General features: G+C 42.6%; 1 protein-coding gene across 1 annotated transcript in view; it reads left to right on the forward strand.

The window, feature by feature from the left end:
• Positions 1-24929, forward strand: part of PTPRM (protein tyrosine phosphatase receptor type M) — an 855321-nt gene that overhangs the window by 710423 nt on the left and 119969 nt on the right. The window contains 2 exon segments of the mRNA XM_040434446.1: positions 10903-10990; positions 15581-15657. Coding sequence (XP_040290380.1) covers positions 10903-10990; positions 15581-15657 — 165 coding nt within the window.

The following is a 24929-nucleotide window of genomic DNA, read 5'->3' on the forward strand; positions in this document are numbered from 1 at the left end:
GGGACAACCCCTTTAAGTTGCTCTGTGCTGCCAGAGGAAGCCCCAAAGTTAAGTAGAGGTGCAGGCCTCTACATACGTTTAGCGCTTCTTCTGCTAGGCCGTGCAACAGACTTAGGCTACTTTTACACCTGCGTTCAGGTGTCCGCTCGTGAGCTCCGTTTGAAGGGGCTCACGAGCGGTCCTGAACGCAGCCGTTCAGCTCTAATGCATTCTCAGTGGAGGCGGATCCGCTCAGAATGCATCCGCCTGCCAGCGTTCAGCCTCCGCTCCGCTCAGTGAGCGGACACCTGAACGCTGCTTGCGGAGGCGAACGGATCCGTCCAGACTTATAATGGAAGTCAATGGGGACGGATCCGCTTGAAGATGACACCATATGGCTCAATCTTCAAACGGATCCGTCCCCCATTGACCTTCAATGTAAAGTCTGAACGGATCCGTTCAGGCTACTTTCAGACTTAGAAAATTTTCTAAGTTATAATGCAGACGGATCCGTTCTGAACGGATGCAAACGTCTGCATTATAGGAGCGGATCCGTCTGATGAAACATCAGACGGATCCGCTCTGAACGCTAGTGTGAAAGTAGCCTTAACTGTACACCAATCCCCTTGGTGGCGTAGATTTAACCCCTAGGATTCTGGATTTTTTTTTGTTTTTGTTTTTTGTTTTCGTTTTTGCATCTCAATTTTTCTTCCGTGCCTTCCTAGAGCCATAACTTTTTTATTTTTCCTTTCACATATCCATATGAGGGCTTGTTTTTTGCAGGACAAGTTGTACTTTCTAATGCCACTATTTAATATGGTATATAATGTAGTGGTAAGCTGGCAAAAAATTCCAAATGGGGTGGAATTGGAAAAATCAAACGCAGTTCCTCCACAGTTATACGGGTTTTGTCCCTACGGCATTCCCTGTGCAGCAAAACTGACTTGTGCCCTTCTTTCTCTGGGTCAGTACAATTATAACAATACCACATATGTATAGGTTTCATATGTTTTAATACTGAAAAAAAAAAAATTTGAAGTTTGAAATTCTTTTTGATTTTTTTTGCATCACTATATTCTAACTCCCATAACATTTGTTATACTGTAGTTATGTCTACTGAGCTGTGTGGGAGCCCATTTTTTGCGGGATGATCTGTAGTATTGATACCATTTTGGAGTCTTTTTGATCACATTTTATTCAATTTTTTGGGGTAAGAGAAGTGATGAATAAATGGCGAATTGCATTGGAAAAATATTTTTATATTTTAATAGTACGGGCGTTTTCAGACGCGGTGATGCTCATGATGTTTAAATTTTTTATTATTTATTTTTATATTCTAAGGATATCCCCTCTACGAGGCTACAATGTCCACTAGTTTGTTTTTTTAAGATTGTTACTATACTCTTATTGTTGTTAGGAACTGCAGCTCTAATACGCTGGGTCTCTTCAGAGAGACACAGCGTGTTAAAATGAATTACCGGCATCCCCGATCGCCACACGGGGGGTGCCGTGCTTAACCCGGAAGTGTGCGCTTCTGGGTTTTTTGATATTTAGATGACATGATCACACTTGAACATGGCATCTAAAAGCTATAATGACCACGATCAGCATTATTGCTGGTCGCCGAAATTAGCTGCAGGCTTCTGCTGTTTGTGGGCTTCTGCTGCACATGCGAGCGGACGCCATGTTTAGAGACCCTCCCAGTGCCGTACATGTACGGCGCTAGTAGTGAAGGGATTAAGCCATTTTCCATGACAAAAACCGGCATTAAAAATTATAAATGAGCCAGGCCAGAACCATGATTATATGAATATGTTTTGTTTTTCTTAAAGAGAATCTCCTTTGCAGCTTGATAACTAAATGTGACTCCAGACCTAGTTGAAGGTCACTGCACACCCATACAACCTGTATTCAGGCGCTAATAGCGGTTATACCTCTTTCACACAAGCAAGTTTTCTGTCAGGGTGCGATGTGTGAAGCAAATGCATAACATACGGACTGAATCCTGACCCATTCATATCAGTGGGTCTGTGCACATGTTTTTCACACATCATTTCTGCGTTCAGGAAAAATCGCAGCATGTTCTATATTCTGCGTTTATCACACAGCTCTGGTTCCATAGAAGTGAATGGGGCTTCAGTGAAAAATGGAAGCCATCTGGATGCAATGCGTTTTTCACTGATGGTTGCTAGGAGATGTAGATTGCTACACAAACTAAATTATGATAGACTTGTATAAAGTATATATTGAGCACATATTTATTTTACCTAAGAATACCTTCTCTTCTTTCCACCATATGACCAGGCTTTTTCTTTTTTTACAGTTTTACAGGTTACATTGTTTTACCATATGACTGCATTATCTAATAGCTTTATTGTACATTGCAATAAAGCTATATAGCCGTCAAGTTCAACTATGTTTTGCTGTGTTATTTGGTGTAATCCAGTTAATGGGCATTATGATCTATATCCTATAGGTCACGCTCAACACCATGCTTCCTGAGATGTAACTTGTAACATGAAGTGGTTTTTGCAATTTGGCAATAAGGCTCAGATGAATACCCATTGCTGTGTCTCAGAATTGGCATGAAGGGAACACCATATAGTTATATGCAACCTGTCACCACTTTTTTGCTGCCCTGTCTGAAGGCATTATAAACTAGTGACAGAGATCCTGATTCAAACATAGGATCAGTTACTTTTTTGTGCAGCCATTTTCTTAAAAGTCACTGGTGAGTAGCTCCAGTAAGACCGGAGTGGTGAAGCCCGGATATTCATACCCTGCAGATGATTGACGGCTCTCTTCCCACACTGTAGCAAGTGTGGGTCAGCCGGTAACTCATGAATATGAGGAATCCTGAGCATAATTACAGAGAGGGCCCGAGTTCATGGCTCTCGCTAGAGCTCAGGAACAGTAAGTGAACCTGCCTTTGAATCACGGCCTCTGTCTCCAGTTTATGCTGACCTCAGATAGGTCAGCTTAAACCAGGTGACAAATTCCCTTTAATTTTAGTTTCTTTAGTTAAATATCTGTATTTCGCAAAAAGAAAAAAAAAGTTCTAGCTCACATTTACTATATTGGTTTTATTTGCATCAAAATTTTGACTTATTTGATTTTATACCATTTTAGGCACATGTATTATTCAGATGTGCCAAAAAGAATGACATTTACCAATATGCTCCACTAATGTGTGTGGCCAGCTTAAAATAAGTTAAAGGGGTTAACCCATGAATAATGTAAAAAATTAAAATCAGACATCATATAGTATATGACAATCTCTTTCTAATTGTAAGGCTGTTACCAGCCTGCATTTGTGGGAGGGGCGTCTGGCTATTTAGTCACCTTCCCTCCGTTCAGCCAGGCGCCCGAGCCTCACGCATTCCGTGGTATCGCGCTCCTTCCTCTCCTTCCTCTCTGTTTCGTGACCTCCTTCCGGTTCCAGAATACAGGCACCGCCGGCGTCCGAATCATCCTCTCCATCGCCCTCCTCTCCAGGTAATCGAGGTGCAGTTCGCGTCGCACCAGCTGAGCCTCACGTCGGGGCTCGCGCCCCCTGGTGGTACTGGTCAGGTGCCGCTCTCCCCCTGCCTAGTTCCGATTCCGGCTGCAGCGCCGGCAACCGGCGTCCTGGTTCACTATCTTGCCGGTCACGTGCCGCGCCACTGGGGGTACTAAGTAGTTTTCACTTTGGGCTGTCAGTTTTGTTCCCTCTCGCCACCCATGCACTCTCCCAAATTTTGTTTTTCAGCAAGGGTCAGCACAAGTAATTCGGGCATTTTTCTGGCTATGTAATGCAGGCAGCGTTTTCATTCTGGGGGGGGGGAGACGCAGTTTTCAACCATATGCCCTCTATTAGGCAGGGCACGAAAAAAAAAAAAAAAAAGAGACAGCAGAAGAAGGGGGCAAAAAAAAAAGGAATTTTCATAAATGCCATTTATCAGGGGGGGAACGCTTCCCTACAGTCAGTCTGTCCTCGTCACTGCCTCAACATCACATTGCCAGAATGTGCGCCGTGAAGTTGGTGATACATTACTGTCCAATTCTACGGTTATGCTACGTCACGTTGCTTCCGTCTCCAGATTCTTCCACTTTTTGGGGTCCGGTGGATCATCCGGGGTCTTCCCGTGCCTTGCGGTCTTCCCAGGGTGTCACGTCACTGGTTCCGCCCAGGTTGTCAATTGTCTGGATCACCCAGGTGGTCAACATTCCTGGATCGCCCAGGTTGTCAATGTTCCTGGATCGCCCAGGTTGTCAATGTTCCTGGATCGCCCAGGTTGTCAATGTTCCTGGATCGCCCAGGTTGTCAATGTTCCTGGATCGCCCAGGTTGTCAGTGTTCCTGGATCGCCCAGGTTGTCAGTGTTCCTGGATCGCCCAGGTTGTCAATGTTCCTGGATCGCCCAGGTTGTCAATGTTCCTGGATCGCCCAGGTTGTCAATGTTCCTGGATCGCCCAGGTTGTCAATGTTCCTGGATCGCCCAGGTTATCAATGTTCCTGGATCGCCCAGGTTGTCAATGTTCCTGGATCGCCCAGGTTGTCAATGTTCTTGGATCGCCCAGGTTGTCAACGTTCCTGGATCGCCCAGGTTGTCAATGTTCCTGGACCGCCCAGGTTGTCAATGTTCCTGGACCGCCCAGGTTGTCAACGTTCCTGGATCGCCCAGGTTGTCAACGTTCCTGGATCGCCCAGGTTGTCAATGTTCCTGGATCGCCCAGGTTGTCAATGTTCCTGGATCGCCCAGGTTGTCAATGTTCCTGGATCGCCCAGGTTGTCAATGTTCCTGGATCGCCCAGGTTGTCAATGTTCCTGGATCGCCCAGGTTGTCAATGTTCCTGGATCGCCCAGGTTTTGTCTGCATTTTCTTAGGTTTTTACATCTATGCTGATGTCGGTTGTTCCTTCCTTTAGATTGGGCAGTTGTTATTTTTCCTTCCTCTCCTTCGTTTCATCTAGGAATTTCGAGGCAATTCCAGGTAAGTCGGCTCAGAGACGGTCACTGGGGTAGGGTTAACTCTCAGTTTGATACTCAAGTCCGTTCTTTTTATTAGTTTCCACTTAATCGATTGGGTTTTTTGGAAATCATCTTTCTAAATCCGTTCACATTCCCGTCAGGTAGGTTTTCGTTGGTCACTTTCACACGCTTCAGTCTCTCACCTTCTTTCGGCCGCTACCACCGCTTCCGTCTGTGCTTCTTTTTCGTTTTTCCGGTAGACATAAGTTCCCTTTTTTTCCCAGGTCATCATATCTCACATGTCCGATATGGAAGACAACCTCTCCATGCCAGGATCATCCGTCTCGGGGCATTTTAGCAACACATCTCTGAGGAGTTGGACTGTGCCAAAGCTAATCGCCGAACTCAATCGCAGGGGGATTCGGCATCCCGCGACGGCCCGCAAGGCCGAATTATACCGGCTCCTGATGACCACTCCGGGTCCGACAGCTGAGCAGTCCAATAGCGACTCCATCCGGCTGGCTCTAGCCCAGATCCAGTCATCCGTCACCGGACTCGTTAGCTCAGTCACGGACATTCAGAACAGGGTCGCGGTTTTAGAATCCAGGCCAGCAGCCTCACCGCAATCTCCAGGTTCGGCAGTCATTCCTGCCATTCCTCCGGACGTTGCAGGTAGGCCTTCTGCCACCCCCCAGATTGCTCCTTCCCACTTCGTTCCGGAGCATATTAAGAAGGATATCTTGGCAGGCAAGGACGTTAATTTAGCATCCATTTTGATTGCCTCCCAGGATATCTCCGAAAACCGGGTGATTAATTGCGGAGAGGTTTCCGTGGTGTTGAAGGCCAAGGATGCTCGGTTAAATAGGAAGCTGTCGGTTTCCGAGTTCGTCCTGGCCTTCAGTCTCTACAGGGATGTATTATGCTCCGCCCATCCCAATCGCAGGGAAGAATTAGATACTTACTTGTACCGGATTGCGGATTTGGGGCACAAGTACGGCGGCTCGGCATTTTACGATTATCATCGTTCATTTTCTGCCAAAGCCGCCGCAGCCCTGAATCAATTTCAGTTCATGTCCAACTGGGCAGACTTGGACATGGAGTTATTCTGCCGGCACTTCGCAGGTCTGAAGGCTCCCCTGTGTGCCATCTGCCAGTCCATCTTTCATTCCACGGAATGGTGCCCTAATCCGGTGCAAGATCCTCAGTCAGCGCCCACTCCAGGTCCGTCCGGGTCCTCCAGGTCTTCCTTATCATTAGATAAACTGGGTAGGCCCATTGTGTACCTTGGCAGTAGCCAGGTGTGCAATAATTTTAATGCCAAGGGCTGTGCTTTCAATGCGTGCCGAGCACTGCACATTTGCTCCCTTTGTTTTCGGGCCCACCCTCGTCCTTCCTGTCCCAGGAAGTCAGCCAGGGACTCCTGACTAGCCGACCTCAACTTAGAGTTACTGGCTGCACTCCTGCAGGACCACCCAGATCGTTCCTTTGTCGCCTTCTTATTGGATGGGTGCAGAGAGGGGTTTCATACCGGCATTATCACGCCCCCCCAGGGCTGCTGGTTGGGCCCCAATCTGCTATCCGCCTCCAGTGACCCTGAGGCGGTGACCACTCTCATTCAGGCAGAGGTCGACAAAGGGTTCGTCATTGGTCCTTTCCTTCAGATCCCATTCCGGTCGTGGCGCATCAACCCTATCGGCCTGGTCACGAAGTCATCTTCAAATAAAAAACGTCTCATTTATGATCTCTCCGCGCCTCATATGTCCTCCATCCCCAGTCTTAATTCACTCATTCCGTCTGAGGAATATTCCATGCAATATTCTTCAATTGACGAGGCCATCCAGTACATTCTTCAAGCAGGTGTCGGGGCTTGGTTGGCCAAGGTAGATATTGCCGACGCTTTTAAGCTGCTTCCAATACACCCGCAGCTTTGGAAGTACTACGGCATCCAGTGGGCAGATAAATTTTATTTTGCCAACCGGCTTACTTTTGGCTCCAAGAGCAGCCCTTGGCTTTTTGAACAGCTTGCTAAAGCCCTGCACTGGATTCTCAACCATCACAGTGGCCTATCCATGGTCGTTCATTACTTGGACGATTTTCTCCTCATTGAAAGGCCCAGTCAGGTCCCTTCCATTCCCCATTCACTTCTGGATATTTTTTCCCGACTCCAGGTCCCCGTGGCCACGGCCAAGACTGAGGGTCCGGCCACCACAGTCACCTTCCTGGGCATTATTCTGGATACCGTTAGAATGGAAGCTAGCCTCCCCAGCGAGAAGTTGCTCAGGATCCGCTCAGCCATCTCCCGGGCAGTCCAGTCTCACTCGCTGACCAGGGCGGGGCTCCAATCCTTGCTGGGGATGCTTAATTTCGCCACCAGAATTATGCCTCAAGGCAGGGCCTTCCTTTCCAGGTTGCTATGTCTCCTGCCCTCGGCCCCGGAACAAGATTCTGTCGTCCATTTGGACAGCCAGGCCATTGCAGATCTCGACATGTGGAGCAGTTTTCTCGCTAACTGGAACGGCATTTCCTTGTTCGTTCCGCAGTGGGATTCCTCTTCCCCCATGGTTTTCTCCGACGCCGCCGGTTCCTCCGGGTTCGCTGCCATTTTCAGATCTCATTGGCTGGCTGCCGGATGGCCGCCAGAATTAGCCTCGGACTCTGCAGCTCTAAAATCTTCCCCCCTTTTGGAACTATATCCCATAGTGGCGGCTGCTCAGGCCTGGGGTCACCTCTGGTCTAACTCTTCCGTGACGTTCGTTACGGATAGCCAGACCTTGGTGGACATCGTCAACAAGGGCAGAGCCCACTCCCTCAGGATCATGGCGTTATTACGCAAGTTAGTGTGGTTATCCCTCCACCATAATTTTCACATGCGCTGCGTACACATCTCAGGCGAGCAGAATAGGGCTGCGGACGCGCTTTCCTGTGCTAACTTTCCAATTTTCTTTCAGGAAATACCCGACGCGGATCGGTCAGGCACCCCGGTGCCCCAATTCAGCACCCTCATTCTGGTTTAGATTCGCTCTTAGAGGAGGCCAAGGGCCTGGTCGCCAAATCATTATCACGTAATACGGCGAGGAATTATCAGGCTGGCCTAAGGGCGTTTGATAAATTCTCTAGGAATCATCCGAGGGGTCAACACTCCGAGATCTCCTACATCATGGCCTTCCTGGCCTATTGTCACTCGCATCTCTCTCTGTCGTATGGTACCATCAGACTTTATTTGGCCGGACTTCAACATCACGCTATGCTGGCCAATCCTCGTCACAGGTCCTATTTTTCCATCCAAGCTATTAAAGCCACTCTTCGGGGCATTCAAAAGGAAGGGAAGGGATCCGTGAGCCATAGGCAGCCAGTATCCGGCCAGTTGTTCAGGGATCTCTCCTCGTCATTGGATGGTAATCCTTTTGGGCCCTCCACTAGCCTGATTCTGAAAGCGGCTATGCATCTCTCTTTTTATGGGTTCCTCCGGCCCGGAGAGGTTCTGGCTGGTCCAAATCGAAAAAACCATCCTCTGAAGCAACATCTGTCATGGGGCCAGGGCCATTACACTCTGCTTCTACCCTCCACCAAAACCAATCAGACGGGTCCTCCCTCTGAAATCAAGTTCTACCCGACCTTGAACAATTGGTGCCCAGTTCAAGTGCTGCATCAGCTGACAGCACTCATCCAAGGTTCATTGCCCGACAGTCCACTCTTGCCGCATGCAGGCAAGCCTCTCAGCACCTCGCAATTCATCGCTTATATCCGTGCCCTCGCCCAGGGTTTAGGCTATGACCCCAAGGTAATTTCAGGGCACTCATTTCGTATAGGGGCAGCCTCCGCTGCTTCCCGACATCAGGTGCCGGCTCACATCATCCGGTCCATGGGGCGGTGGCGATCCTCCTGCTTTACCAGGTATATACCCAATCCTCAAATCGAGATATCTCATGCCTTTCGTTCTCTGGCCTTGTAATTTGTAAATAAAAGTGTTGCACCTACCTGTTGTTTTTTGCCCCCTTTTCCTCACTGGTGTACCCGCGCCCGTGGCTCCCGGCACAATTCAGCCACTATGTTCAGGGCAGGTTTCTCTGCGTACGCCGACGTTGTCCTAGCCCTGACCATAAACAAAGCTAGAACCAGCCCTGTACCTCACATGGATCCAGAGATCTCCCCATTCATTAATCTGCTAGATTTATATCAAGCTGACAGCTCAAGGGGGAGTGTCTTTTCTGCTGCAGATAAGGGGTGTGTCCATGCTCTTCCTATCACAGCTCAGGAGGCGTGTCCATGCTCTCCCTATCACAGCTCAAGAGGCAGTCGAAAGATGAAACTGAGCATGTGCGGCCTTCTTAATGAGCTGGTCAAAGAAAGAAATTAAGTGGCGCTATACAGATACATTTTATTGAATAACTCAGTAGCTTTACAAATTTTTTTTATTCCATGCAATTACAAAAGTATTCAGATCCAGGTGCTGGTTTGAAAACTGTAGAATATTTTTCATGGGACAACACCTTTAAGACTTCTTGTCTTTTGAGAGTAGCTACATTCCACATAGACACAATGGACCAGAGGGGACCCCATTGATTTCTATGGGAAAATTTTATAGGCATACTCTGTGACCATGCAGAGTTCAGGAGGGAGCTGTTATATTACCTATTGTGAATGGTGGATCCTGTTTTATCTGTACAGAGGTGTTACTTGTCATTGTAGTTTTGCCTGTGATAGCTGAAAAGTTACCTGTACAGAGCAGGAAATTATGATCTATTGGCCAGTGGCCAATAGACCTAGTGGCCAGTGTGAAAATTGCAGGACTATAAATTTTTATTAAATATAGATAACGTCATGAAAAAAAAATAAAAAAAAATTCTGATGACACATTCCCTTTAACCGTCTTCCCTTATGTGTAAATAAATAGATACCTGTCAATCACTGATATGACTGTCCACATGGCTACTGGGCTCAAAGCAGACATTTACATGAATAAATTGAAAGTTTTGCTGAATCTTTTTTCATAAAACTATATATCAATCTGCTCAGCTCCTCCTGCTATATAACATGCTCCCTACAGATTACACTGCATTTCATGGTGACAGTTTTTTTGTAAACATAGTTGTTATTTTTCAACGTAATTAAGAGACCACAAAGTGTCATGGAGTCTCTACAACAGAGCATTACTCTGTGTGTATTGTATTTAGAGTAAAGGCCCCCTTACACTGCCAGATATTAGTGATAATAGGCCCTTTTAAACATGCCGCCGATTACCCATTCATCAGGTAGATTGTTGGTGCGTTCACATAAATTATCGTTTGTGGGCAGCAGATCGTGCCATCTAACCAGCCTCTAGTCCAACAATGATTGGAAGAGAGATGGCATTAGCGATCACTCCTCCCTATACTGTAGAGGGGACCGCGGCATGTAAATGAAATGGTCTCCTCCACTGATGAGCAGATGCTTCCTTTCCAAGAATCGTCTGCTCCATTGGGCAGTGTAAAGGGGCCATTACTGTCCGGACTTCTCTGTCCTCTAGCAGTGCAGTATGTTTCTTCTGTGCTGCTCTACACTTTAGTCTGCGTTGTAGGTATACTTTTTCAGTTGTCATCCAGCCCTTGGAGGCCGGTCTGTTTCTGTTATGACACATCGCTGAAGCTTATCATACTCTTTTGCGAATATCCATTTACCTCGGTATTATGCCTTGTTCTAGTCTTATTATCTAAAGAGGACGCATGGGTGGTATTGCTTTGAAAGGCATATGTGATACTGACAACATAAATTGTACCTTGCGTATTCCACAAATGAAGCAGACATGATTGTTCCTATCTCTAGATAATTAAATCATTGTGAGCAGCCAAGGCAATCATTTCTATCACTTCACTGTGGAATGTCTATACTTTTAAGGCATTATTGCTGTAAATCTTCTTCTAAACTTGGACTATATATATATGTATATATATATATTTTTATGTGGCATAACGTTTAGTGACATTTTTTTTCCAGAGCTTCTTTGAAGGACAGTCAGCACCGTGGGAGTCTGCAAAGAAAGACGAGAACAGAATGAAGAATAGATATGGGAATATCATAGCATGTAAGTGTTGACAGTATGATAGTGGCGCTGCATTTCATTCCCTTACAGTGCAGCTCTGATACTAATTACCGGGAAAATTTACCAGCATGCATTTGGAGGACAATTATATTTAAACCTCCCCCTGAGCAAGATTGTGTTTGCTTAATGAATGATTGAGTCTAAAAATGAAATATATTGTAACTCTTCTTGACCCTTATCAGATCCAGGGTGGAGGCTCTTGTTTTTGTTTCCTTAATTTTGCTTCATCTTGTTATTGTGGACCCTAGTTAATTCTGCAATGCATAATGCATCCATTATCCATGATTATCTAAAGTTACAGTTTTGTCTCTGAGAGAGTTAGGCCAGAAATTAAATAATTTATCACACAGGCAAATTTATAACCTTTACAAATGTGAAACATCCGTGGATCGTTCAGAAGAAAAGGTTACAAATTTTGCGCCTGTTAAATATATCATCTGAGTCCAAAGAGCAGGCGTATATTTAAACATTTCCTGTCATATAGACAATTATGCTGGAGCTCACATTATCAAGTCAATTTCCTCTGTTAGGTCTATAAGGTTCTCAGCAGGGATAAAAGCCATTTCCAACAAAAAGTTAAAATAGTGGAAAGTCATAGATAATCTGACAGGTTCTAGTTTACTACCTGCAAACTGTAGTATCATAGTATAGTGGCCATAACAATAATGTGTACACCTGTCAATAAAAACAAGATAACATATCACACAGCTGGTGAATTCTGATCTATCTATCTATTATCTATCTATCTATCTATCTATCTATTATCTATCTATTATCTATCTATCTATTATCTATTATCTATCTATCTATCTATCTATCTATCTATCTATCTTATATTTATCTCTCTATCTACCTGTCTATCTTCTATCTATCTATCTATTATCTATCTATTATCTATCTATTATCTATCTATCTATCTATCTATTTATCTATTATCTTTCTAGCTATCTTATATTTATCTCTCTATCTATCTTATATCTAGCTATCTATCTGCCTATCTCCTAGCTATTTATCATCTAGCTTATATGTATCTTTTTGTCTATCCTCGTGATCTGTCTTATAGCTATCATCTATTTATCTGTACAAATGTAGCAAAGCATCAACTTGACACTTATTGCTTATGCACACAACCGTTGTTTTTTTACGCATCTGGTCCACATTTTTTGCGGGTCTGACGTGGAACCATTCACTTCAGTGGGGCCACAAAGATGAGGACAGCACACTGTGTGCTGTCTGCATCCGTATTTCCGTTCCGTGACACCCAAAAAGAAATAGAATGTGTCCTATTTTTGTCCATTTTATGGACAAGGATAGGACTGTTCTATAGAGGGCAGGATGTTCTGTTCCGCAAAATGTGAAATGCACACTGCTCTGCTAGTATCCCTGTTTTGTGGATCCACAATTTGCGAACAGCAAAAACGGCAACTGCTGTGTACAAGAGCCCTTAACGTGTGGAATGTATGGTGTTTAACATGAATTTCAAGTTAGTGCTTGCTACATCTATGTATCTATCTATTTATCTATCGTCTATCTATCTATTTATCTCATATCAGTCCATCTCATATCTATCTGTTTATCTACCTATCTATGGACCTACCTTAAAGGGGTATTCCAGTTACATCAAGTTATCCACCATCCACAGGATTTAGGAGAACTATTAGATTGGTGGGGATCTGACTATCTGACTACTGGGACTCCCTCCAATCAGGAGAAAGGGAGACACCTGAAATGAATGGAGCTGCAGTTCCAGCATGCACACATTCATATTAGTAGGACTGCCAGAGATACAGGCGTTCCGCTATATCCGGCAGTCACATAAAGATGAATGGAGCGGTACTGCGCATGCTTGACCTGCAGCTTCCTTCTGCCGTCCCTGCAGGGCACGGGGATCCCGTTCTCATGGTTGGTAGGGGTTCCATCTAATAGTTATCCCCTCTTCTGTGGACAGGTGATAACTTTATGTAACCAAGAATATACCTTTAAGTTGATAATATAAAATTAGCCAACATTTAGCTATTCTTACATATGTAGTACTTTGATCCCTGATCGATATAGTAGTACTACTATAAAATCAATCTCTACATTTGTCTTCCCAGAGCTGGAGTGTAATTAATGTGCCATTCCATCAAAATGGAGTTTGTGTCCCGTCTTGCCTCCCTGTTGGAATATTTAGTATTTATTTCTCACCTACAGTATTTTTTTCCCCCTCATCTGCTCCTCAGTAACGTAAGCTTTTATTGACGTGCACATAACTTTGAATACAAATTTTTAGATTTCAGACTAAATGTCACTTGCTGACATTGTTGACTTTTTGGTACAAGAGCTTAATTAAGCCCTGTGGTGCATTAGGAACTAGCTTCTATCTTATCGCAGTGCAAGGGAAGGACATAATAAGGAACTGTGCCACCAGGAAGAAATGCAATTTATTACAGCGAGTAAGAGGAGCTAGCTCAGAGCACCTGGACAAGGCCCATTTTAATTTCATTCAGTAGACAGATAGACCTTTGGGGAGTCTGAAAAGATTTAAGTTTGCAAACTCCATTTTACAGCTTTCTACCGGCCAGGAAATCCTGATAATTATCTTCTTATATTTGTTCATTTGCTATTTTTCTCTTTACATAAAAAGTTAAATCTACTGTAGAAAAGATGTTCTGTTCTATTTTTATTTTGAAGGTATATACACACACACGCATATACATCTACAACTATCTATCTATCTACAGCACCAGTCAAAATACATATATAAAGTTAAGTAGTAAACCAAAAACTTTGTTTTATTTTTTATGTGAATCTCCACTTTTTTTATTGTCATAACATTTATAGGCCCAACATTCTCTTCTGATTATTTTTCTTAATATATCTTTATAATGGTCACACTGTATAAACATAGATTAAAAACATAACATTTGTGCTGCCTGCAGCCACCACTAGAGGGAGCTTACTGCATAGTGTTATTATTGATTTATTTTTATTTTTATGTTTCAAAATATTTTATTTACATTTTTTTAAATACAGACCAATATAAAAAAAATGTCAGTAATCAAAAACATTATTTTATCGCTGGACCCCCACCCAGACAGAGAGAGGAGAGAAAAATAAATAAATAAATAAAAAAACAAAACTTTTAAACAAACCAGAATAAGTTTTATATTTTATAGTCTTCAAAATTAACAGTTATGCCTTGTCAAGAGTTATTTTATAGGAATTGAATGCCTCCATAATGTGTTTGAGACCGTCAGTTGTGTAGTGTAGAGGTAGGATTGGTCATCAATATGATATTTCTGGAAAACACCTTTAGGCCCCTTTCACACAAGGGAATTTTCTGCGCGGGTGCAATGCGTGAAGTGAACGCATAGCAACTGCACTGAATCCTGACCCATTTATTTCTGCATTGCATGAGAATCGCAGCATGTGCATCTTTTCACGCAGCGCTGGCCCCATAGAAGTGAATATGGCTTCAGTGAAAAACGCATTGCATTCTGATATAATCTGGACGCAGTGCGGATGCGATGCGTTTTTTACTGATGGTTGTTAGGAGATGTTGTTTGTAAACGTGCATGAAAAACGCATACAAAACTGATTGCACCCGCGCAGAAAAAACTGAACGCTGAACACAATCGCAGACAAAACTGACTGAACTTGCTTGCAAAATGGTGCAGGTTTCACTGAACGCAATCTGAGCCAATGCGTATCGTTCGTGTGAAAGAGGCCTAAAGCAGAACATTGTCTCACTACATATTATTTACAGTGCTTTGAGAAAGTTTTACTTTTTTCACATTTTGCTATGTTGTGGCCTTGTGCTAATACCCCATAATGAGAAAGTAAAACAGAATTTTAGACATTTTTACAAATTTATTTAAAAGAAGGAAAAACTAATATTTTGCATGGACATAAGTATTCTCTTTAGCTCTGGGGGCTTCCCAGTGGTATTTTTCAGCAGCTAGGACAGGGAGACTGGTCAGAGTTGAGGTAAAGCTGAATGGAGAAAAGTGATATTCTTAATGAAAACCTGAATGTTCTGGACGTCAGACTGGTTTACCTTCCAACAAGACAATGACCCTAACCACACAGCCAAGACAACAGAAGTTTAGGGACAACAGCGGGAATGTACTTGAGTGGCCCAGTCAGAGCCCTGGCTTCAGTCCCGTCCAACATCGGTGGACACAATATGGGTCATTTCCGAACAGATATACGCCACTTTTGTAGTTTTTCCTTTTCAACAGATTAGCAAAAATTTTGAACATTCTATTTTCACATTATGGGGTATTAAGTGCAGAACGATGAAGAGATTTTTTTATTTTTTTTTAGCACAAGGCTGCAACATAACAATATGTAAAAATGTGAAATGGTCTGAAGACTTTTCGAATGCTCTGTGTCTCCCATTGTTATATAGCAGCAACACATTCAGCAGCTCAATACAGACATGGTAACCTTCACCATCACATTATAAAATGTGCCATTTATAATGAATTACTGTGTAAGAAAGAGAAAAATAAAATGTATGTCCTACATGAGGCTCCTAACAGCAAATTACTGTGTATGTAAAAATGTTAAATCTTCTCTCACTGGCAGATGACCATTCCCGAGTGAGACTGCAAAGTATTGAAGATGAATCCAGCTCAGACTATATCAACGGAAACTACATTGATGTACGTATACTAGGTTTATGGAAACTATTTGCACACTTTTCTATTCCATTGTAGTTTGAAGTGCTCTGGAGTGTAGAAATGATAACTGAACCTCAAAATTTTAATAACACCCATGGTTGGATAAAGATGTCTTCTACACATACAGCTTATTCTCCGCGTAGGATAAATTGTAGATTAGATTAGCTTCAATGGCAACTCACAGACAAATTCTAACTATTCATGTTGCTTATTTTTGTAACATGATTGTTTATAGTGTGACTGTTATCATTCGAACTGGACAATCTCTTCTTATAGTAGGTTTACACCTCCATTTAACTGATCTGGAAGGCTTTTCTGGCTCAGCCGGATCATGTCGTTGACCTCTGGACCCCATAGACTATAATGGGATCCAGTGGGGATCCAGCCGCCTTCTGGATAATTGCCAGAACAGCCTGCTGGATCAGTTACACTGGGGTGTGAACCTACCCTTACATCATAGGTCTCCAGGAGTATGTGTGTGAGAGGAGGGGGGAGAGTTGGGAACCCTCAATTACCGTATATTCCTGGGATAACTCAGAGGGCAAATAAGGTAGAGTTTATATTTACTGTTTAGGGAAAAATATGTAAAATACAAAATCACCCTATATACTTTATGATGGTATTTTAGATTTTATTGCATGGTTATTGTAATGTCATAGCTTGGCGGCCTCCTGCCAAGACTTCGTCTACGCTAACTCCCATCCAAAGTGTGGACAAAGTAAATGTTATGTCTCTCTTCTGTCACCAGTTTGGCATGATTCTTCATTAAACAGAAAGCTGTTTGCATATTAATGTGACAAAACTATGTAATTCCTAATGCTGTGATTTGCAATCTCTTGTCATCTCTGAACTTTTAAGTTCCCTTCAAAGGCGTGTGCAGCTGTTAACCAATGCCTCTAATGCAAGCAAGCCATTTCATTAAATATGTAAACCCTTTAATTATTCAGCACCACTTCTTTGTTCATATTGCATCATGTTCACTGAATGTTTTACATTAGAATGCACTGTCTGAGAAATGGGAAGTTCGTAGATAAATCAATTAATATGAAATTCTAATTGAAAATGATGGCAAACTCAGTGTAAATATGCACAAGTAGTTAGCGGCAGTTAGTGGCTTTGTGTAAAATGTAGCCGCCTGTAAAAAAAAAACACTTTCATGCTGAGGTGGAAATGTCTGGTACTATACAATAATTCCTGATGCAATTCAAATTAGACTTTATATTCGGTGATAAAAGCTTTGTCATCTGCCTGTGTTATCATACTGACTTATAAGGAAAACTTGAAGAACAGCAAAGTTTGTATAATTTCAGGTCTATGATCCAAATTGCTTAATATGAACACATTATCCTGTGAACCTGTCACCTTCCTACATTAATGGACATTTACATCTTTTAGTAAAATGATGTGACAGTTTATTCGTTTTTTATGTGCCTCACGCCACATAAATGTTCAAATGACTCCATAAATGCTCAGATCTTATAGGACCTAGTTGTAAAACTTAGTATAGGCCCCACCACACTAGTGAGTTTTGCTCCATTTTAATCACTTTACTAAGCTCTAAAGCCTCTGCTTCACTCTCCTAATATGCTACAAAATTGGCTGCCTGCAGCCACCACTAGAGGGAGCTCAGGGTATAGGAATTTACCGTGAAGGTCAAAAAAGTAAGCCAGCACTCCCCAATATTACCTCTCCAGTCCGTAGTATAATCCAGGAAAACAACGAAAAATGTCCAGCACTGAGATGGATAAAAGTCTTCAATCTTTATTCCATAAATTTAAAAGAATACAATTCTTCACATGGACAGCGGTAACGCTACCAACGTGTTTCGATCTATCAGATCTTAATCATGGTATGGGTCAAAATGCAAGTATAGTACTCTTCTATACCTGGAATGAAAATGGCTCCACCAACCTGGTTGGAATTGCCATTACCACACAGGTGGTTGTGATATCAGCCATTCCTTGCTTTTAACCCCTGCTGTTCACAATTACACATAAAAACAATGTTATATAAAATAAAATAAATGTGCAACAGAACATCTGACACCTAGTTAAACTTTGATGAAGCAAATCCAAACATCCACAACTCAGTATAAAAAGGAAATTGCCCTTTATAAAAGGGGATATTACATGAGCAGATATAAACATGCATAGCTTTGGGAAATGACATTATTTCTCTGCCTCGGGCAGGGTCCACTGAGGCACATAAGAATATCAGGGCCACTATATTGAATTCCATGACATTGTACAGCAATTCATCTGTACCCCATACATTTTTCGCAAAGATACATTCGAAAATTAAATTGTGTGTCCTGTACAATGGCGAATGACCTCAGGGTGTTTTAAATATTATATTTTATTTTTGTAGGCCAATCGGGTTAGTGGTAATACATTATTTCACGCTTCATATTTAGACCGTTAGGGGCTATAGTGTTGCATTGAAATATCCAATATGCCTCCCTATTATGCATAGAAAAGCAAAAGCAAAAGGGATCCTCATGCCCAGACTAATGTTAGCACATGCAAATCATATTGCGGCAAAAGTGCGAGGGTCAACCTATCAAAAGTGCCAGCTCCCAATGGAAACACAAAACCTACAAAAAATGGAGCTCACCATGTACTAGTACAAAAATATAAATACTTTATTGAAGTCGTTACAATAAAGGACGTTGTCATTAAAAACAAGTGGGCAGAAAAGAACACCGACCTGGTGGGACATCAGCTACACATACATGTTGTACCATCGCCAACTACTCATCAGTACATAATAAATAAATCAATAAATAACATAAAGGTTGGTCTCATGCATTACATGGCTGTATATTGAAAGGGGGTTCCCGGCAAGTACTCGGGAAGACCCAGAGCCAGTCACCGTGACACCAAAACCTGTAACACTTGTGTAAATGACTAATGAGAAGAGACCTACCAGTGCGAGCCCCGTATGTCCAAAACCAGGATGGCGCTACCCTGACGCGCGTTTCGGCGTGCCTTCCCTATTATGCAGTAGATCTTTGACATTGCCCCCCCCCCCCAATGTATTTTTTTAATATTTTTTTTATATATTTTTTTTCCATACCAATCACTTGCAGCCCCATTAGTGAACCTTTATGTGCCTGTAAAAACTGTTTGGATACACTTGATATGTTTCTATTTGTTTTTGGATTAGTTTGGTCATTAAGATGTTCTAAAATACGGGTTTTTAGTTTTCGGGATGTGCAACCTATATATTTTTTATTACAAAGAGAACACGGGATCATGTAAATGACAAATGTAGTATTGCATTTGAAATAATTCCTAATTGTGAAAGATGCAGTGTCATCTGCCTTTGAAAACTGTTTACTTAATACTACATGTCCGCATGTACGGCAAGGATGTGAACCACATCTATAAAGTCCGGTGCTTAGTAGCCAAGTGGCCTTGTGTGTTTTTATGGACTGGAATAATTTGGGTGAAAAGATTTGTCCTATCGATGGGGGTCTCCTATAAATAACATCACATCCCTTTTGTATCAGTCCCTTTGCCATAGTATCATCTTCCAAGATGGGCAAGTATTTATGAACAATATCTTTAATCTGATTGAACTGATTGCTATATTGGAGAATAAGCAACGGTTTAATTTTAAATCTTGCTGTTTGCTGTTTTTTATTGATATTTTTATTAATAAAGCTGATAGTTTTATTTTTTTTGGAGACTAACTGTCTGGCATGGTGTAGGGACCAATTTGTATAACCACGCATTTTTAGCCGTTGGGTCAGCATTTCTGCCTCCTTCTCATATTGGGTAGGATCAGAGCAGTTGCGCTTAACGCACGTTAATTCGTCTATGGGGATTGCTTTAATGGTGTGTTTTGGGTGTGAACTGGCAGCATGTAAGATTGTGTTGCCTGCTGTTGCTCTTCTATGAGTGGAAGTGACTATTAGTTCCTCCTCCATTCCACACAGTGTTAAATCCAGAAAGGAAACAATGTGTGGATCTTGATGGTAAGGAACCTCAGATTATAGTCATTACTGTTTAAATGATTCACAAACTCTGTATGGCAGACACATCGTCCCACCATATAAACAGCGGGTCATCGATGTATCTGCCATACCAGAAAAGGTTATCAGAAAACGGATTTTCATCACCATAAATGGCTTGATTTTCCCAAAAGGCCATTACCAGGTTTGCCAGCAAAGGGGAATATTTCGCCCCCATTGATACACCTGAGACCTGCATATAAAAGTGACCATCGAAGGAGAAGTAATTATGTTTCATCAAAAAAGCAACTTGCCTGTATTATGTATTCACATAAATCCATGGTGTAATCACTCCAAAATTCCAACTGATGTTTCAGTGCTACAAGTGCCACATCGTAAGGTATTGATGTATAGAGTGATATGGCATCACATGTCAACCAACAGAATTCTCTGTTCCATGATAAATCAGAAAAGATGCACAGAACGTCTCTGCTATCTTGTAGAAAACCAGGTAATCCCCTCACTAATGGCTGAAGCAGAGAGTCTACCCATCCCCCCAACCTTTCACACACTGCCCCTATTCCCGAGACAATCGGTCTCATAGGTGGAATTTGGGCACATTTGTGTACCTTGGGCAGTGCATGAAGTATTGGTACGGTAGGGTATTCTACATAAATAAATTCGACCTGTTTTTCAGAAATTACTCCTAGAGCTACACCTTCTGACACAAAGTGACGAACCTTCTGCTGAATTTCAGCCATCGGATTATAATCAATCCTTCGGTATGTGGTAGTGTTATTAAACAATATATTGGCACTGGATTTGTAATGCTCAGAATCCATCACGACCACTGTTCCCCCCTTATCCGCCATTCTAATAGTGATACCGGATATTCCTTTAAGTGGCTGAAGTGCAACCCGTTGTTTGTTTTTTAAATTGGGGATACGGGGGGGTTTGATCGTACCACATCCGCCAAGGCCTTCAGGTCCCGAATTACCAAATCGAGGAACTTCTCCATTGAATCTGTTCTAGATGGATATAAGGACGGATTTGATCATTTGAAGGTAGATGATTGATCAATAATCCGCGGCAGACTATGGAAGCATAAACTGTGCAAGTGTAATGCTGCCTTTTGTTCAGGAAAAGTAAAATTAACAAACTCATTGACAGGTACCGTAATATCACTGACAGGTATATCAATATTATCGTCAGTAAAAAAAAATGTTTTTTTACAGTAATATCACAAATGAATTTGTTTATACACTTGTCCATATCAAACAAGTTAAAATTAGTAGAAAGCACAAAAGAAAACCCCAAAGAAAGAACATCCACTTGATCCTCGGTTAAATAAATTTTTGATAAATTTAGCACGTCCAGACCCATAGATTTACATGATCCCGGCATATGAACATGTCGGTCAATGTTGGTTATCTCCTGCTGCGTAAATTCCTGGTTTGAGATGCGGGAGAATCTTTTATGTTTTCTCCCTCCCGCCTGCGTTTTTTGGGTGGTTCACATTATTCCTCTTTTTCGATTTGTGGTAGGAGGAGCCACCCATTGCAGGTGTTTGGATATTGTTAGCTTCAGATAAGAAGTCCTCAGAGTCCATTTCGGACGAACTGAGGTTAACCTGACGTCCCGGAGTTATGGACCAGGTCCTTGCACGAGAGGTAATATTGGGGAGTGCTGGCTTACTTTTTTGACCTTCACGGTGTGAGTTCCAGATTTAGCCGTGCAGCCTTCCAGGACTGAAGGTAACCACGTTGTTTATAGGAACTTACACAGCTTCCATTGCACTTAGAGGACGCTGTAGAATCTCCTGAACATGTTTAGCTCTGTTTACTCTACTGAGGAGTGGAACTAATGGCTGCTATGGAGTCTGCCACTTAAAGCAACAATGTACAAACAATCCCAGCACATCCTCCCTTATGAATGCTCTCCTTTCATTTGATCCCATTTTGTTTTATATCAGAATGAAAATGAGAAAATATATACAAAATTATTCTTTTTGTGTACCAGGAGATCAGCTATGACCTTCCTGTACTGTGTGTAGCTGTAAGACAACTGGCTGGAGCAGGAGCCTCCCTCCTCTGCATTTGCAGTAGGAAACAATGTTAATTACGTAGACCCCTCAGTCTGTCACCAGCCAAAAATTAAACTAAGCAGGAGGAGATTAACCCCTGTGTTCTCTGTGTGATATCTATATTTGATAATTATACGTCAATTTGTCCTTCAGCTACAGAGGTGAATGTACAGCTATAGCTATTGCTGTGTGGCAGACCCACTGTAATCACAATCACAACTCAAATGCACTTCCACTTTTACAGTTTTCAGTTAGACTCTGTTTCCATTACAAATCCGCAGTCAAATCTGCATCAAAATCCACACTTGGGGTCCATTCGCACGTCCGCAAATTGGCTCCGGATCCTTTCTGCAACTTTGCTGTCTAGATCCGCATTTCCGGATGCGCAATTCCCTTCCCGAAAAAAAATAGAACATGTTCTATTCTTGTCCGCGGACAAGAAAAGGCATTTTCTATTATAGTGCTGGCCAAGTGCGGAACGCACATTGCTGGTGACCGTGTTTTGCGTATCCGCAATGGACCCTTAGAGTCCCTTTACACTGCCCAATTTTGCCAGTTATTGTCAGGAAGAAAGCGTTCCTTCCCAACAATCGCCTGTTCTTGTGTTTACAAGCAGCGTTCTCCTCCACAGTATGAGGAGGAGCAATCGCTAAAGCCATTGCTTGCCCCTATTCTGACCCGTTGTTTGCCAGCAGCAGAGGATGTTTACACAGCACAATCTGCTCCTGGCAAACGATTAGTTTGGTGCCCAAACAAACGATTCACTTACCTGACGAACAGTTGTTTCACTCGTTCATCGGGTAATCGGCTGTGCCTTTACACCGCCAGATAATCTCTAAAGAATTAAAGGACCCTTTAAAGGGGTTGTTGAGCCTTTAATAGCAAAAAAAAATTACCTTTCCAATCCAGTGCAGACACTCTGGCACCAATCTTCAGTATGTGACCACTTCAGAAGTATTATTGTTTTTTGTTATTTTATATCATTTGTTGCTGTTGTTTTTTTTTTTTTTGTTATAAATGTTACAAATGTGAGTTCAGTGTGTAGGCCACAAATTCATTTTTATAGGAACTCATTTTCTTATTAAATCTAATCTTTATAATAAAAATGGAATCATAATCTTTCAACTGTATTTCTGCATTCCAAAATGCAACAGGATCAGTCAAATGAGGGTACTATGAAATGCTAGAGGAATGTAGGAAGAATGCCTAATCCGAGAGGAACCCTGCTGGTTCTAATATAACATGGGCCTTATCTGTGTGTCCCTCTGCAATGTCACCATGCAGTCGTGGAAACAACCTTCTGTATCTGTCTTTTGCCAAACACCTGGAGACAGAATGTACATTTTACGAGAATCTGACTATGGATAGTGAGCCGTGTTAGCATATAGAAGAGGCAGTTCTAGTTAGCATATAATCAGTGCAGAACAGATATTGGCCTTAAAGGGATTCTGTCACCAGGTTTTGGCCTATAGAGATACGGACATGTACGGCTAGATCGCCGTTAGCATGTTCGCAATATACCTGTCCCATAGGGCTGTGTGGTTTTAATTTCTTTAAAAAAGGATTTTATAGATATGTAAATGAGTGTTGAATGTGTCCAAGGGGCTGCACTAACCTTCCTGGTGCCCAGCCACGCCCGCCTGTGAAGGAGCCCAGCACCGCCTATGTCCTCCGAATCCCCTCCTTTCATCAACGATAGATAGCCGTAATCTCGTAATCTCGCGAGCTGGGCTCCTTCACAGGCGGGCGTGGCTGGGCACGGCTGGGCACAAGTAAGGTTAGTGCAGCCCCTTGGACACATTCAAGACTCATTTACATATTTATAAAATCCTTTTTTAAAGAAATTAAAACCACACAGCCCTATAGGACAGATATATTGCGGACATGCTAATGGAAAGTCCACCTTCTCTCAGATTCGCCACATGACTCTCAAAATTCAGACTGTGACTCCAAGCCCCAAGTCAGGAATTAAATGTTATGTGTCAAATCTCAGATAACATGGACTTTCAGTTTAAAGGAGCATTCTGGCCAAAGGGATTTATCACTTGTGCCCAACTCTGTCTATGTTCTATGGAGCAACATGGAGCATGCTTACCCACCACTCCATTCAAACTTATTGTAGCAGATAGGGGAACAGGATCTCTATTCTGGTGATTGGAGGGGGTTTGGAACCCCTATGGTCTAGCATTTTGCACCTATCCAGTAGATCGCTGATTAGGCTTTTAGCCAGAATGCCCTTTTAAATTCTGTGATAGTTCTAATTTCAGGGCAAAGGTTAGTATTAGTGTTAGGATGTAGATGTCAAGCTAAAGCTAGGATCTAAAAATGATGTGCTACTTTTATGTGTTGCTTCGAAATAATTTTAGCAGCCACCAACCAGGAAGAACTACAACTCATGCAGAAAGCTGTAATAAGGACATAACACCATGCTATATGCTGAGATTACTGGCATCCCTTCACTTGTATTATCACATGCTTATTGTGAGTAGGGATGTCATAAAACCAGAATTTTTACTTCAATTTTGATACCAAGTAAAGTATCACGATACTCGATACCTAATTGATACTATTGTTTTAATGTGCCACCTTCCACTGTAAGGGGTTAATGTGAGGCACATCACATTAAATTGATAAACCTATGTGCTTCACATTAATAGCAGGCTTATCAAGTAACTCCCCACAAGGTTTTATTAGTTTCTCATATTAAAGGGAACCTGTCAGCGGCAAAAGCCATCCCAAACCGCCAGCAGTATCTTCAAGTAGCCGGCAGTGAGTTTCTAATGATGATTTTCTTCCTGCATTCAGATGAGGCAGAAGTATGATAAAACGTTCTTTTATCCTCCTTCCGTGCTATTTTTCAGTCAGACTTGAAGTCAAGGGGGCAGCGGCCTCCAACAGCGCCCCCTTCCCTGCCCCTTCTCCTGTGACTGACAGCCAGCTGTTCAGCAAAGCCAGCCGGCTGTCGGGCATAAGCGCTGTCAGTCACAGTGAAGGGGCAGGGACGGGGGCGCAGTTACCTTGACTTGAAACAAGGAGGCCGCTGCCCCCTTGACTTCAAGTCTGACTGGAAAATAGCGCAGACGGAGGATAAAATAATGTTTTTCACACTTCTGCCTTATCAGAATGCAGGAAGAAAATCATCATTAGGAACTCACTGCCGGCTACTTGACGGTACTGCTGGCGGTTTGGGGTGGCTTTTACCGCTGACAGGTTCCC

Source organism: Bufo bufo, chromosome 5, assembly GCF_905171765.1.
Source record: "Bufo bufo chromosome 5, aBufBuf1.1, whole genome shotgun sequence".
Classification (NCBI taxonomy): Eukaryota; Metazoa; Chordata; class Amphibia; order Anura; family Bufonidae; genus Bufo; species Bufo bufo.